The sequence below is a fragment of the Rasamsonia emersonii genome (assembly GCF_000968595.1).
Source record: "Rasamsonia emersonii CBS 393.64 chromosome Unknown ctg1118621760734, whole genome shotgun sequence".
Lineage (NCBI taxonomy): Eukaryota > Fungi > Ascomycota > Eurotiomycetes > Eurotiales > Trichocomaceae > Rasamsonia > Rasamsonia emersonii.
In genome coordinates, this window is record NW_013562771.1 from 1 (window position 1) to 11,992 (window position 11,992).

An 11,992-nucleotide genomic window follows, 5' to 3' on the forward strand; every position below is an offset into this window, starting at 1 on the left:
TTTTAGATCACCCATGGATCAAGCAGACCGACGAAGAGACCCATGCTGCTGCTGACGCACCACCGCTGGCTACTCCTCTCTCCAACCGCCAGAAGGAGACCATCCTGGATCCCAAGGGTGCAGACCTTGCACCCTACCAGCCCTCACCAGTCGACCAACCCTCTGCGCAAAGCGAACGGCGGGTGGATTTCCGGTCGCCCGGGGCGGTCAACCTTCGGGAGGTTTTCGACGTGGGCTACGCCGTGCACCGGAAGGAAGAAGAGGGGAAGCGACGTAAGAATTTCCGCCAGGGATTCACGTCGAACCTCAATCCTCTCAACGAAGATTACGATGATGAGGATGAGATTATCTACTACGGACCGGAATCCGGTGCGGACTCCGGTGGTGACGATCCACCGGCGAAGATTCCCAGGCCGCCCGAGCCCGCCAACGACGTGTCCGCCATGGAAGCGAAGTTGCGCTCGACCAACCTGGGGACGCAGCCCAGCAGTGCGGCCCAAGCGAGACAAGCCGCAGCTGGTCGACATCAGCAAGGCTATGGCCAGCACAGTGCTGCAGTCGCGACGGCAGCAAAACAAAATGCAGCGCGGAATGCGAAGCAACCTTTCGAACTCAGCTTGGACAACGCAACATTACTGGAGAGACGAAACAGAAGACAGGCGGGGCAACAACAACAACAACAACAACAAGTGGCATGACGGGCTAACGTTGAGTAGCTTTTGCTCTTCGTTCTGTTCTGGATCATGTATTATTTCTTGTCTTGACATGAGTCTTATGGCAAGTTGGGTTTAGTAGATATTGCAGACTTGTTTCTGATTCTTGAAAGCATGGGGTCATTCCTAGCGACGAGTCATGTTATCCACACAAATTTTCATTAATGTTGATGTTATGCATGTTATGCATGTTTCCATAGGAAACGATTTCTTCCATTTGCTCTGATTCTCTGTTTTGCTCTGTATGCATTCCATTACCTGCAAAGCGCCGTCGGCTAGGTATAGGTTTCTCAAGAGCTGACACTGTCTTGAGGGGTTTTGCGACATGCAATAATAATGGTAACGACACCACAGATAGATACCCTCGGTGACTGTCCTCGAATGGATAGAGGATCTGTATCTACGTATGTAATGTACATCAATACTTAAAAAAACCTACCGAAAACATAATCCCCTTTCTTCGTCATTTCTGCTACATACGACCATAGGGTGTGGAAAACAGGGCTTCCCGTCCGCTCAGCCGTACTTAAGCCACACGCCGGCTGGTTAGTAGTTGGGTGGGTGACCACCAGCGAATCCCAGCTGTTATATGTTTTTACTATTTTTACCTACACACATCTCTCTCTTTTTTTTTAAAAAAAAATTAGACTTGCTAGTTGTTGATTGATCGCGTTAGCGCTCTTCTTGCCGGCCCTATAAGCTTAGCCCGAACCTCCCAGAAGAACACCTTTTGTATTTATCTAGATAAGTCTTCTTGTATGCTTCCTGCAAGCAATGATCTAAATAGATGATGCGTTCTTTCTTTTTCCTTTTTTTTGTTTTTGGCTATACTTGCTCTTAATGATTATATTGTACGTATATACTGATAGATAAGCAAAAGGTACCTGGTTCTATAGTATCTTTTCCTCTTCTCGGACTTCTACTTCACGCCCGGCCCTTCTCTTCGTCCGCAGTAGCGACAGTCGCTGTAGCTGCTGCCGCCTCCTGATCCTCATCGGCCTGCTTGCGCGGCTCCAACCCAAACTCCGTGTCGATGTCGGTGCGCAGGTCGACATGCCGCATCCCAAAGCAGGCCACCATTCCCAGCAGCGCAAACGCCATGGCCACGAACCACACCACCCGCAATGCAAGCCGGTAGACCTGGATCACCTGGTCGTGGATCGCCGCCGGCAGATCGGAGGTGACGGAGCTGGCGGCCGCTCCGTAGGCGTTGCCGTTCACCAGGCTCGCGCGTACCCGGGGTTCCGTGATGATGGACGCGTGGGCGTTGAATTGCGCATTGAAGACGATCGCCGATGCCGTCACGCCCCAGATGAAGCCGAACGAGCGTAGAAAGGCATACGTGCCGGTCGCGCGAGCCGTGTCGGCCACGGGCAGCGCCGCCTGGATCGCCGGCAGGATGGTGGTGGCCAGACAGCCTTGCCCGATGGCGGCGATTATCTGGAAGACCACCCACAGCGCCCGGCTGGCACTGGAAGGTGAAGCGATCTACTGTGCATCGTCTCCGGAGGATGCGATGGAAGATTCCGACGTCGAGAAGGCGCGAGGGAGTCGCGTCTGGTCGATCGCTCCTTCCTCTTCCGGAGGATAGGGCGGAGAGCTTGTGGGCCAATAGGATTATCACCGAAGCGAACTCTTCCATTCTATCGTTAAGGGCTTGTATATATCTTTAAAAAAAAAAGATTGTCACCACATTGGGTAATACGACAAGCGGAGCAAGTCCCATAATAAAAAAATAAACAGGGCTAGTTTTCACAATATCATCCTCTTTGACGGTTTCTATTTTTGAAACGATTATTAATTGTACTTGTTTATGAAAAGGGTCGATGGATGAAAGATCTCTGAGTCCAAGAAATCAGTCCACTTGCCTATTATGGATGTATGGCCTACCATGTCATTAATTACCCAAGAAGGGAATCTTGACTATTACAGAGTGCACCATTTAAACCTATAGCCTATGTACTGTGCCTAGGTACTTATTAGTTAGCCCTACGGTGGTATTTGCCAGACACTGCCAAAAAGAGCGCCAAATCCAATAATGTAGCGACTAAAAGGAGATACCTTGTCTATCGTGCGAAGCTTGATGGAAGAACCATAAAGGATACTCCAACTACTTGCATGATATGGATGATCCTTACACGCGATGACTATGGATCAACCATGTGATCCGACAATGGACCATCCATACTCCTACATCCGTCAAGGTACGACCTTGTACCGCGACAAATAATGTCACATCTCTTTAGGTCATGTACTGTACCTTTGTTTTTTATTTTTTTTTTAGCCTGACAAGTGGGATGCCCATATTCTGCTGGTAGTCCCGAGACCGTTATCAGCTACTGACTCGCCTATCTGACTCTGATCCGTACTAATGACTACTTTAGAAAGTTCTTCGTCAAAAATACCACCTAAGCAATGGTTTTATTCTCTGTATGAAAAATAATCTCTATCTAATCCTCTAGAATAGGCAATAAGCAAACAATCTTGAGATTCTACTTAGCCTAGGCTTGAGATTTATTTAGACATGAGACCGATATGACTCTATGCCCGTTCCACAATCATTACTGTCCTGCTAACAATGATGATGATATCCCAATGATGGGATGTGAAGGAGTCAAATCTAATTAATCAGGTCGACAAAAATGTCCTTCATATATTTCATTTTTTTTGATTAAATGTCATGATGTATGATACTTGTGTATACCTACAATAAGTATGGACGTACGTAAGTGGTTTATTATGGTCTATACTTCCATCTCCAAATTTCGTCAACGAATCAGCTAACAATCTTCGGCTTGCGCAATGCGGATATGAGTCCAATTCTTTTATTTCTGCTTCTGTGGAATCGTTGCTGGATTGGTTAGGACGATTTCCCTGCTCAACTGCGCAAGTCTCGTCGTATGTTTTCCAGCCTTGACTGCCTTCGTTTCTTCTTTGGCATTGTCTTTCAATCCCTACGAGTACGTCAGCGGTTCATTACTCCCAGCTTATATAAAAGGTTAGATGAATTGTCTAGGGAATCGTACTGCCAACGCCGCACTCCACAACAGGTTCAGCATCGTCGCGATGCCAATCACCAGCAGGATGATCTGCCCCGTAGACCGGAGATCATAGACGCTCGAGATCGAGTTCCACGCGATGGTCAATTCGATGTCGACGATTGCAAGCGCGAAAACGACCGTGTCGGCCGCCGCAAGCACTCGTCTGAAGGTTCGCACGCGGGATTCGTTCCTCGATTGACTGCCATGGTCAGCAACGGTTCGACATGGCTGCCAATGGATGGATAAGGACATATTCCCTCCGCGCGTGCTTGGCGGTGTCCGGACCCGCGATCTCCAGAACCCACGGGATCACGAACCTCCGGTAGAAGCGGACGACGCTGCGCAGCGTCTTCTTCCGGCACAGGATATACACCGTTGTCGCAGGGGCGACGACCAGCAGCAGAACCACCAGCGCCAAGGTGCACCAGACAGAGAAATACAGCAACAGACAGGACATAACCCGGAATACTGTCCGCACCGCGTGTCCGTCCACGTCCAGCTTCGCGAAGACGAACGTGACGGTGGTGCCGCAGGGTGAGGACGCAAAGCCGTCGATGCCGCGAAACCAGAACCACACGTTGACGACTGCCATGCAGTTGGTCAGGACGGCCTTGATCAACTCCCCGAGGGCCGAGCTCTGGCGGAAATCGCTCCGGCTGGGGACGAAACGGCGTCCCATCCAGGACAGGGGGTACAGCGCGTAGATGGACACGGCGTAGATGTCCAGCACGATCACCATGTCTGCGGCGGGCGTGTCAGCGGCCGCACCGCACAGGGCGAACGTGACGACGGAGAAGGCGATCACAAACACTGTGTTGGCGGTGGTTGTTTCCAGCATCTGGTCGGGGACAAACGCCGTGGCAATCACCGTCGCGATCCATTGCAGATAGAGGCCGATGCGGATGCCGAGGCCGTAGATGTCCGAGTTGCCTTGCCGCGTGCATTGCGAGACGGCCATTTCGTGTATCGATGTCCGAGTATGCAGGGTGGTTGCTGCTGCTGCTGCTGTTGTCCCCGGTTTGGGGGTCAACGTCGACACGCAAATTGCGCCGACGATGATGATGTCGCAAGCGACTTTAGGCATCCTCCGTGGAGTACAGTACACAGTCCCAGAAGAGATATCTCGTGTGAGGCCAAAACCTTTGGCAAAGCTGTCGGGCATTGATTGGGCTGCAAGACAAGGAGCCTTGGTCGCATGGAATCCACAAAACCTTTATAGATCAATATCTGCACCAGTTCCTCCTTTCTTGCGTTATGGCAGATACTAGCCGGATATTGGAATGACAAGATTTAACTTTATTCACTTTATATTACTTTCTCCATTTCAAATATATTCTCCCAAAAGAGATATAAATGACATCTTCTCTGTATACCTTGGAGTACATCCTGAACTATGATTGTAACTTAGGTTAAAAGACGAGATATAACTATACGAGATCTTACCTTGATTTGTATTCTATAAACAATCTGCCACCCAGCGTTATTCAATCAAGGCTACAATTATCTAATTCTGGGTACTCTAGACTCCCCCCTGTGACTCTCGGAGGCTTGTTCGTTTTTCTGCATTGATTTAACTGATGCAATAGCTATTTTCTCGTTTGGATATCTTGTCCCTAGCGTATCATGGGTTCGAAACCCTCTGCTTTGCAAGGTGTATACTAATAGTCTGCCTGCTAGATCTGGTATGAAATACGAACGAACGAACGAACCACTCGGCTCAATCTCTTAGGCTAGGATAGTGGAAAAACTCGTAAATTGGGAAATTTCCTCAAAAAATGAACGAACGATATCTAAGGATGAGAGATATAAGTCTGAGTGATGCTCTGATGCAGTTCCATGCAGTGCAGTTCACTTGGTCGACTCAGGTTTCCGACCGTACACAACATAACTGGCCGGTGGTTAGTCAGCTCTCAAGCAAGGAGACGCTGATCAGAGGAAGCAACTTACAAGTCATACAGTGCATGGACCTTAGGATTTTTGATATCATTCAGAGCTTTTGCTGCAAAAACCTCGACTTCCTCGGGTTTCCATGACTCAAATCTTGTAAACACGGCCAGAGCACCCGCCTTAAAGCCTGTCTCAGCCTGAAGGAGATTCCATGTCCCAAGTTTTTTCTGCAACCTGAAGTTAGCAATAGTCATGTATATAGAAAACTGGCTTCACATACGTAATACGGGTCTTTGGGCCAGGCTCCCTGTGGCACATAATACTTCTTCACATGGACATCCACAAACCCTGCTTCACGGAACCATTCTTCAAGGTGTGGACCAGGTCTTGTGGGATACCCTGCTTTTTCAAAAGCATTGATAAAATCTGCAATAAACCTCTCAAGGTCTGTGCCCTTCAGAGATCCGTCCTCGGACCTCACCTGTGTATCCCAGTCCTGAAATTCTACCCAGCCACCAGGCTTTGTGCAGCTGATAATCAGGTCAGTATAGCCCTCATCCAAAACTAAATAAATAGATAGGGACAGCCTTACTCGTAACACTGCTTCAACAACTTTTTGAAATCCTTGATAGAGTAGGCTAGATAACGAGCATGGATAAAGTCAAATGAATTTTTCTCATATGTCCATTCAGACTCAATGTCGTCGACGAGGAATTTCAAATTTGGTGGAACCCTATACTCGATTAACAGTAATATCCATTATGCAGAGGGGAGTTGCTTACTGACAGGTTTGGTTGAGTAGGACTCAGATCATTACCAATGACCTCAGCAGAAGGGTATTCATCAGCTGCAAGACAGACATGAGTTTCCAGAAAATAATATGCATCTCATCAAAATACTCCGTAGCTTACCAAAATCAATCGCCCATATCCCAGTCCCGGTAGCAATGTCAAGGACTTTCTGTGGCGATGGTCCAATAGGTGCAAGGAATAGTTTCCTCTCCATCATTTCAAGTGTCATCTCATGCATTATATCTAAGCGATCCGCCTCGGTCTCATCATTGGGGAGAAGATAGCCTTACAGTTTGTTAGTCAGATAGTATTCTTTTATAGTCTTTGAAGAATAGAACACTTACTGCCATCGCGATAAGCATGGTAGCGCCTGCCATTCTCATGGCGGTAATTCAGCACTGAAGAGGTTAAAGAGGCGCTGTAGGTTGAGCTGGTTATATCTAATTAGTTGCATGACTACAATAATAAGGGGCAAAGTCTGTCGCTTGCTCACAGCTCGGTTCCATAAGAAGAATCATTATCAGTAGCCTAAGATCCCATTAGAAACCCCTATTGTTGTGGAATACATTATTAGACTTTTTCACAAACCTGAAGATCTACTTCGACTTCAGCCTCAACCTGATGGTTGTCTTGTGTAGTGGGCTCATTCTGTTCATTCTGTGCTGCAGGCTCGTTGTTTGCTGTAGATTCCGCCATTATTGTGTTGGTAATTAAGAAGAAAAACTTTTTGACAGAGCAGAGAGCAGAGTCAGGAGGGCAATGGAATCCAATTAGATAAATGCACACGGTGCAATTGTGGGATCTCAAGAGGGCGCAGTAGTTGCAATAATCCTCCTCTTTATGAGGAAAGCGCCAGCCCTCAAGTCTTATTATAGGTGGGCACCAAGCAGCGTCCTGTCGATGAGCTGTCCAAGCAGCAACGGCCCGTGTGATAGATGCAGTCTAGCTGCATTAGTGTGAAGAAATAAGGGCAGGGATGTTGACCACGGAGTATGCACAGAACTGAAAATGGAAACAGGCTTCAAAACGGGCATAATTCCAGCTGGTCAAGGAACGTCTGACCGTTACTGACGTCGCAAAGACCAATCACGAAGGCACAAATGAGTCAGGGAATGACCTTTTTGGCGGCTTCTCCGAGTCAGCTGTCAGCAGGAAGAGAGTACTCCACACAGAGGAAGTACTAGTACTAAGCTAAGCGTTGTTGTCATGGCACTAGTTTTAATCGAGACGTTGAGTGGAAAATTCCCCGACGATCCAACGACTATGTACGTAGTCTGGTGAATATGGAGAATAGCGGATAATAATGTCATTACTTACAAGGTTCCCCAGAGCAACTCGGAATTCCGCTAACAAAACCTCGTCGTATCTGACAGATGCGGACATGTGTATCAGCAACTAAAAGTCTACTTGAATTAACCTTTATTCAAGGATCCTGGTTCTTGCTGCCAATAGAATTGTCCAATTGGTCTAGTTAGCTGTAGCGACCTGAAGATGCTTGACGGAGATCAATCAAGAAAGCCCTTGTGTACTGTATGTACAGTACATACAGTACATGTATGGATGATCCTTACTCCGTACACGTGATTGCCATACCTGAAGGATTATCCATGTGACCATACGGTCCGAGTATGGACCATCCACCACAACATTAGCATTATATTAAAAAAAAAAGAATGCGTATGGTTATCCAAGAGAGATATTGCACTTCCAACAAACTAGGAAAGGAACATGTGCAGTCTACTATAAGAATAGGGACTCAACACATAAATATTTTTTTCCCCTCTTGCTCACTAGGCAGACCCATAAAGCATGGGGTGGGTTACTGTATTTTAGCTCCTATTCTTTAGCTCAGCTGGATATAATATCTAGTTTGAAAATAAAGAAATTTTTTCTATAACAGTACATACAATTATCAATATCTGTCAGAGAGGTGAGCCGCCGGGCTATAGGCTTACCCCACTGCGTCGTAAAGGCCACAAGATAACGGCCGCTAGGCCGGGCCGCATCCGCCCGGCACCCGCCTATATAGTGGTGTTCCAGTAGGGCCCCGCATGACAATATCACAGCTCATATAAATAATGAGAACTGATTACTGAGTCTATTTGGTAGCTCTAAACTAAAATTAAAGAAGAGCAAAGGAAAGAAAAAACTATTAATAGTAATGAGGGGTCGCGTAGATATCTATTATTCAAGAGATTTATTCTGTCAGCATAATAATAAACCCTCACACTGGGTACTTACTTTGGCAAAACCGTACTAATTATTACTCTCAAGTCTAATATCACCTTCCTAACCTGTCACCAGATAAGGTATGTTAAACACCGTCACAGACTATTCTTTTTTCTGCCCAAACAAGTCAAATTCAATATCCATAGAAACTAACTGATTGCATGCAGGTCTAAGAGAGGAAGAAGAGTAGAGAAAACCTAGCTTTTTATTTTTGCTCTGTGACAATTATCTTCTTACACTTTAATTATCTTCACATTTTCAGCTCATAAGACTTTTTCCTAATAATTATATTGCGGAAATGTAACTTCTATTACGTCGCTGACAGGGGCATTGATTACATTCAGTTGAAGAATGGCTGCCTGATGAGTGCCCAGAGAGTGCCTTAATAAGACAACAAAGGGCTAATTAACACCAGTGTGAGCAGAACTGGTGAAGACCACTATACTTAGGCTGTTTCATTTCTTTTTTTTATCCCCTAAAGAAAAGGATGAAAAGGATTCTCTGTTCAATTAACAGTATTTACAACGTTTTATTTAAACATGGACGGGAGGGAGAAACCAGGAACAAAAACGATGTTATCAGAGAGCCTCCTACACTATCACTACTACCGCCAGTCGTTGCAAGGTCTTAGCTTGCGATAAGACAGATGTAGAGAACGCCGCCGCCGCTGGTATCAACTTTGTACATTTGTAAATCGGTACATTTGTAAATTCATGTGTGTGTACGTGTGTGTATGCAAGTACTTTACAGAGTCTGCTTCCCACGAGTCTCGATCGGCAGCAGAACCATGGCGACAAACGCGGCGAGGAAGAGACCGCCGGCAGCGTAGACGGGCGCGTTGGGGTTGGCGTTGCTGCCGTAGATGGCGACGATGGGGGCCATCAGGCCGCAGATGCGGTTGAAGAAGGAGGCGATGCCGGTGCCGGTGCCGCGGTTGGGCGCGGGGAACACCTCGGGCGTGTACGCGTAGAGCACGCCGTACATGATGTTCTGGAAGAAGGCCTCGAGCGACGAACACACCAGCTGCGCGTTGGGGTCCGTCGATATCGTGAAGCAGAACAGGATGATGCCCGAGATCAGTGTCGAGAGCGCCATCGTGCCCTTGCGTCCGATGTACTTCATGTCCACCGTGTAGCACGCGATGATCGACCCTGGAACTCCCACAATCGACGTGATCGCGTAGTTGCGGTACGTGATGTTCACCGGCGTCGCGCCACCGGAAGCACCCGCGTGGGCGAGGTACTGCGGCAGGAAGGCGTTGAAGAGAGGGTAACCCATGCCAATGGTCGCCCAACAGAACCAGAGAAGGACCGCTAGAAGAAGATTAATGAAACAGGCCAGAAAAAAAAGGAGGAGATGACTACGTACTGGTGAATCCAAGTCTCTTGGTACCGAAAAGCGGTCCAATTCGCTGACCGGAGAATTTCGACAACGCTCTCTTGATGATTTCCACATTGCTCAGCTTTTGCTCGGGGATTTCGTCAGGACGGCCGCCGATCTCATTGAGGATGTCGACCGTGAGCCAGGTTTTGGTCCTGTTCTTGAACGCAATGGCATGCACCGTCCGAACGGCATCTTCCTGGCGACCCCGCGAGAGCAGGTACTTGGGAGACTCGTACAGGTGGAACAGGAAGAACCGGCAGCTGAACATCACCAGGGTGAGTGCGCCCAGGGTGAAGGTGAGGTAGCGCCAGCCCATGTTGTCTTGCTTGCGGCAGCAGGGAACGCCCGACGCGACGTCGAGGCAGGACGGCAAGTTGGAGTCGCAGGTGAAGTTGGGGATGTAAGCCCATGCGAAGAGACTGTATGCGTGTCAGCACTGGATACGTCCTGGCTACGCACAAAGGGAACTGACCTGCCGATAAGTTGGCCCACTGGCCACCACACGCTGAGCATTGTCAGGAGGTTTCCGGACGCGAACGGGAGGAACTCCAGGAAGAGTGCTCCATCAACCGGGAGGTTACCACCGACACCAAGGCCCATGGCAGCGAACATGCCACATACGCTGCGATCGAGGTTAAAAATTACTCTTTTTATCGACAGGATACCTCATACCCAATCCAGGTTGGGCTACCACCCACAGCCGTTCCGAAGACACCGCAGATGAAGAGCGTCATGTTGAAAGCCAAACGACGACCGATCAAGTCGGACGCCACTCCCCAGAAGCAGGCGCCAATGCACAGACCGAGGAAAAGCGCACAGGTTGTGAAACGTACGTGCAAGGCAGAGACGCCAAACTCCAGAGAGAGCTGGGGCAACGTTAGGGCAACTCCCTGCACGTGACGAGTCAGATCAATAGCTCTATTCAGTTTCCCAGCCCCGATTTCCCCATAGATGACAACGAAGGGCAGCCATTAGTATTTACCTGCAGCCAGAGACTGGAAAGATCCGGGTCAGTCAGTGGCAGACGTCGACAGACAGGACAAGGGAAAGCGGACTCACTTGTCTGCCAGCCAGCCGAATCCGCAGAGAATAAAGAGCTCCCATTGATAGCGGCCCATGCCGATATCTTGGATAGCTAGGTTAATGACCTTGGCTTTCCCTGTGATCAAACCATCAGACCTGTTTTCTATAACATCTACACCAGAAGGGGGGAGGGGAGAATCAAGCGCATAGGGCAAAGGGCAAGGAACAACGGCGCACGGGCATAAAATCATCAGGGGAAGAAACGCGCAAGGGATTTACGACGCGGCGCAGGAAAGCAACGTACGATCATAGGCTGTGTCGTGACCGGAAGCGGCAACTTCTCTCTCGACCTCGGCGCGGATAGTCTCAATGGTCATCTCACTGTACTCAGGGTTGGATGCCGCGCCATTCTCTTCGGAGCCGACTCTGTCCAGTTTCTTATCATCATTGGCAGCAGTGTTTTGGTTGGCACCAGGGTGCGACTGGGAGTGACGACGGGCTTCGGACAGGGGGACCACGACACCGAGGAATTCCTCCTTGTCGTGGGGCTTAAATGGGTTCGTCCAGAAAGGCATGATGGATGGGGCAAGCTGCTGTCGGCCTTCTTCTATCGATTCCCTGGGCTAGAGAGTGTCGCGATCGGCTGGAAACGAAACAAGATCCGCTGTCTGGGTCCAGGGCAACTGGGCTGCAGGCCTCGCGTTGGGGCTAGGTCTACAGGGTCGCAATCCGAATCAAAGTCGTATGGGATTCCGGGCCGTGTGGGCAGACGTAGAGAGATGGGTCGCGTCGATCAGGGCCTGACAATCGGAATGATGGTGTCGCGTTGAGGCAATACAGCCAGGTTGAACGGGCTCTTCTCTTCCTTTTTTTCTCTTCACACTCTTCTTTTTCGCAATATGCTATTGCTATTTTGCCACAATCG

At 48.7% G+C, this 11,992-nt stretch overlaps 5 protein-coding genes across 5 annotated transcripts; 2 read left to right on the forward strand and 3 right to left on the reverse strand.

Annotated features, from left to right (window-relative positions):
* Positions 1–8: 8 nt before the first annotated feature.
* T310_8391 (Protein kinase) lies at positions 9–698 on the forward strand (the record flags this gene model as incomplete). The annotated part of the gene is made up of 1 exon (XM_013468822.1): positions 9–698. A coding segment is annotated over one exon (690 nt), but the record flags the coding sequence as incomplete, so codon positions are not given.
* An 855-nt stretch (positions 699–1,553) lies between these two features.
* On the forward strand, positions 1,554–2,045 carry T310_8392 (uncharacterized protein; the record flags this gene model as incomplete). The annotated part of the gene is made up of 2 exons (XM_013468823.1): positions 1,554–1,564; positions 1,610–2,045. 2 exons carry the CDS (start codon positions 1,554–1,556, stop codon positions 2,043–2,045), a joined length of 447 nt encoding a protein of 148 aa, XP_013324277.1.
* Positions 2,046–3,538: 1,493 nt separating this feature from the next.
* Positions 3,539–4,712, reverse strand: T310_8393 (uncharacterized protein; the record flags this gene model as incomplete). The annotated part of the gene is made up of 3 exons (XM_013468824.1): positions 3,539–3,667; positions 3,740–3,953; positions 4,072–4,712. The coding sequence occupies 3 exons, from the start codon at positions 4,710–4,712 to the stop codon at positions 3,539–3,541; spliced, it is 984 nt and encodes a 327-aa protein (XP_013324278.1).
* Positions 4,713–5,602: 890 nt separating this feature from the next.
* Positions 5,603–7,128, reverse strand: T310_8394 (uncharacterized protein; the record flags this gene model as incomplete). The annotated part of the gene is made up of 9 exons (XM_013468825.1): positions 5,603–5,642; positions 5,702–5,868; positions 5,922–6,171; positions 6,234–6,374; positions 6,428–6,488; positions 6,553–6,717; positions 6,777–6,862; positions 6,926–6,960; positions 7,021–7,128. 9 exons carry the CDS (start codon positions 7,126–7,128, stop codon positions 5,603–5,605), a joined length of 1,053 nt encoding a protein of 350 aa, XP_013324279.1.
* Positions 7,129–9,405: 2,277 nt separating this feature from the next.
* Positions 9,406–11,642, reverse strand: T310_8395 (Sugar transporter; the record flags this gene model as incomplete). The annotated part of the gene is made up of 6 exons (XM_013468826.1): positions 9,406–9,974; positions 10,030–10,463; positions 10,517–10,666; positions 10,717–10,962; positions 11,104–11,203; positions 11,372–11,642. 6 exons carry the CDS (start codon positions 11,640–11,642, stop codon positions 9,406–9,408), a joined length of 1,770 nt encoding a protein of 589 aa, XP_013324280.1.
* Positions 11,643–11,992: the final 350 nt, after the last annotated feature.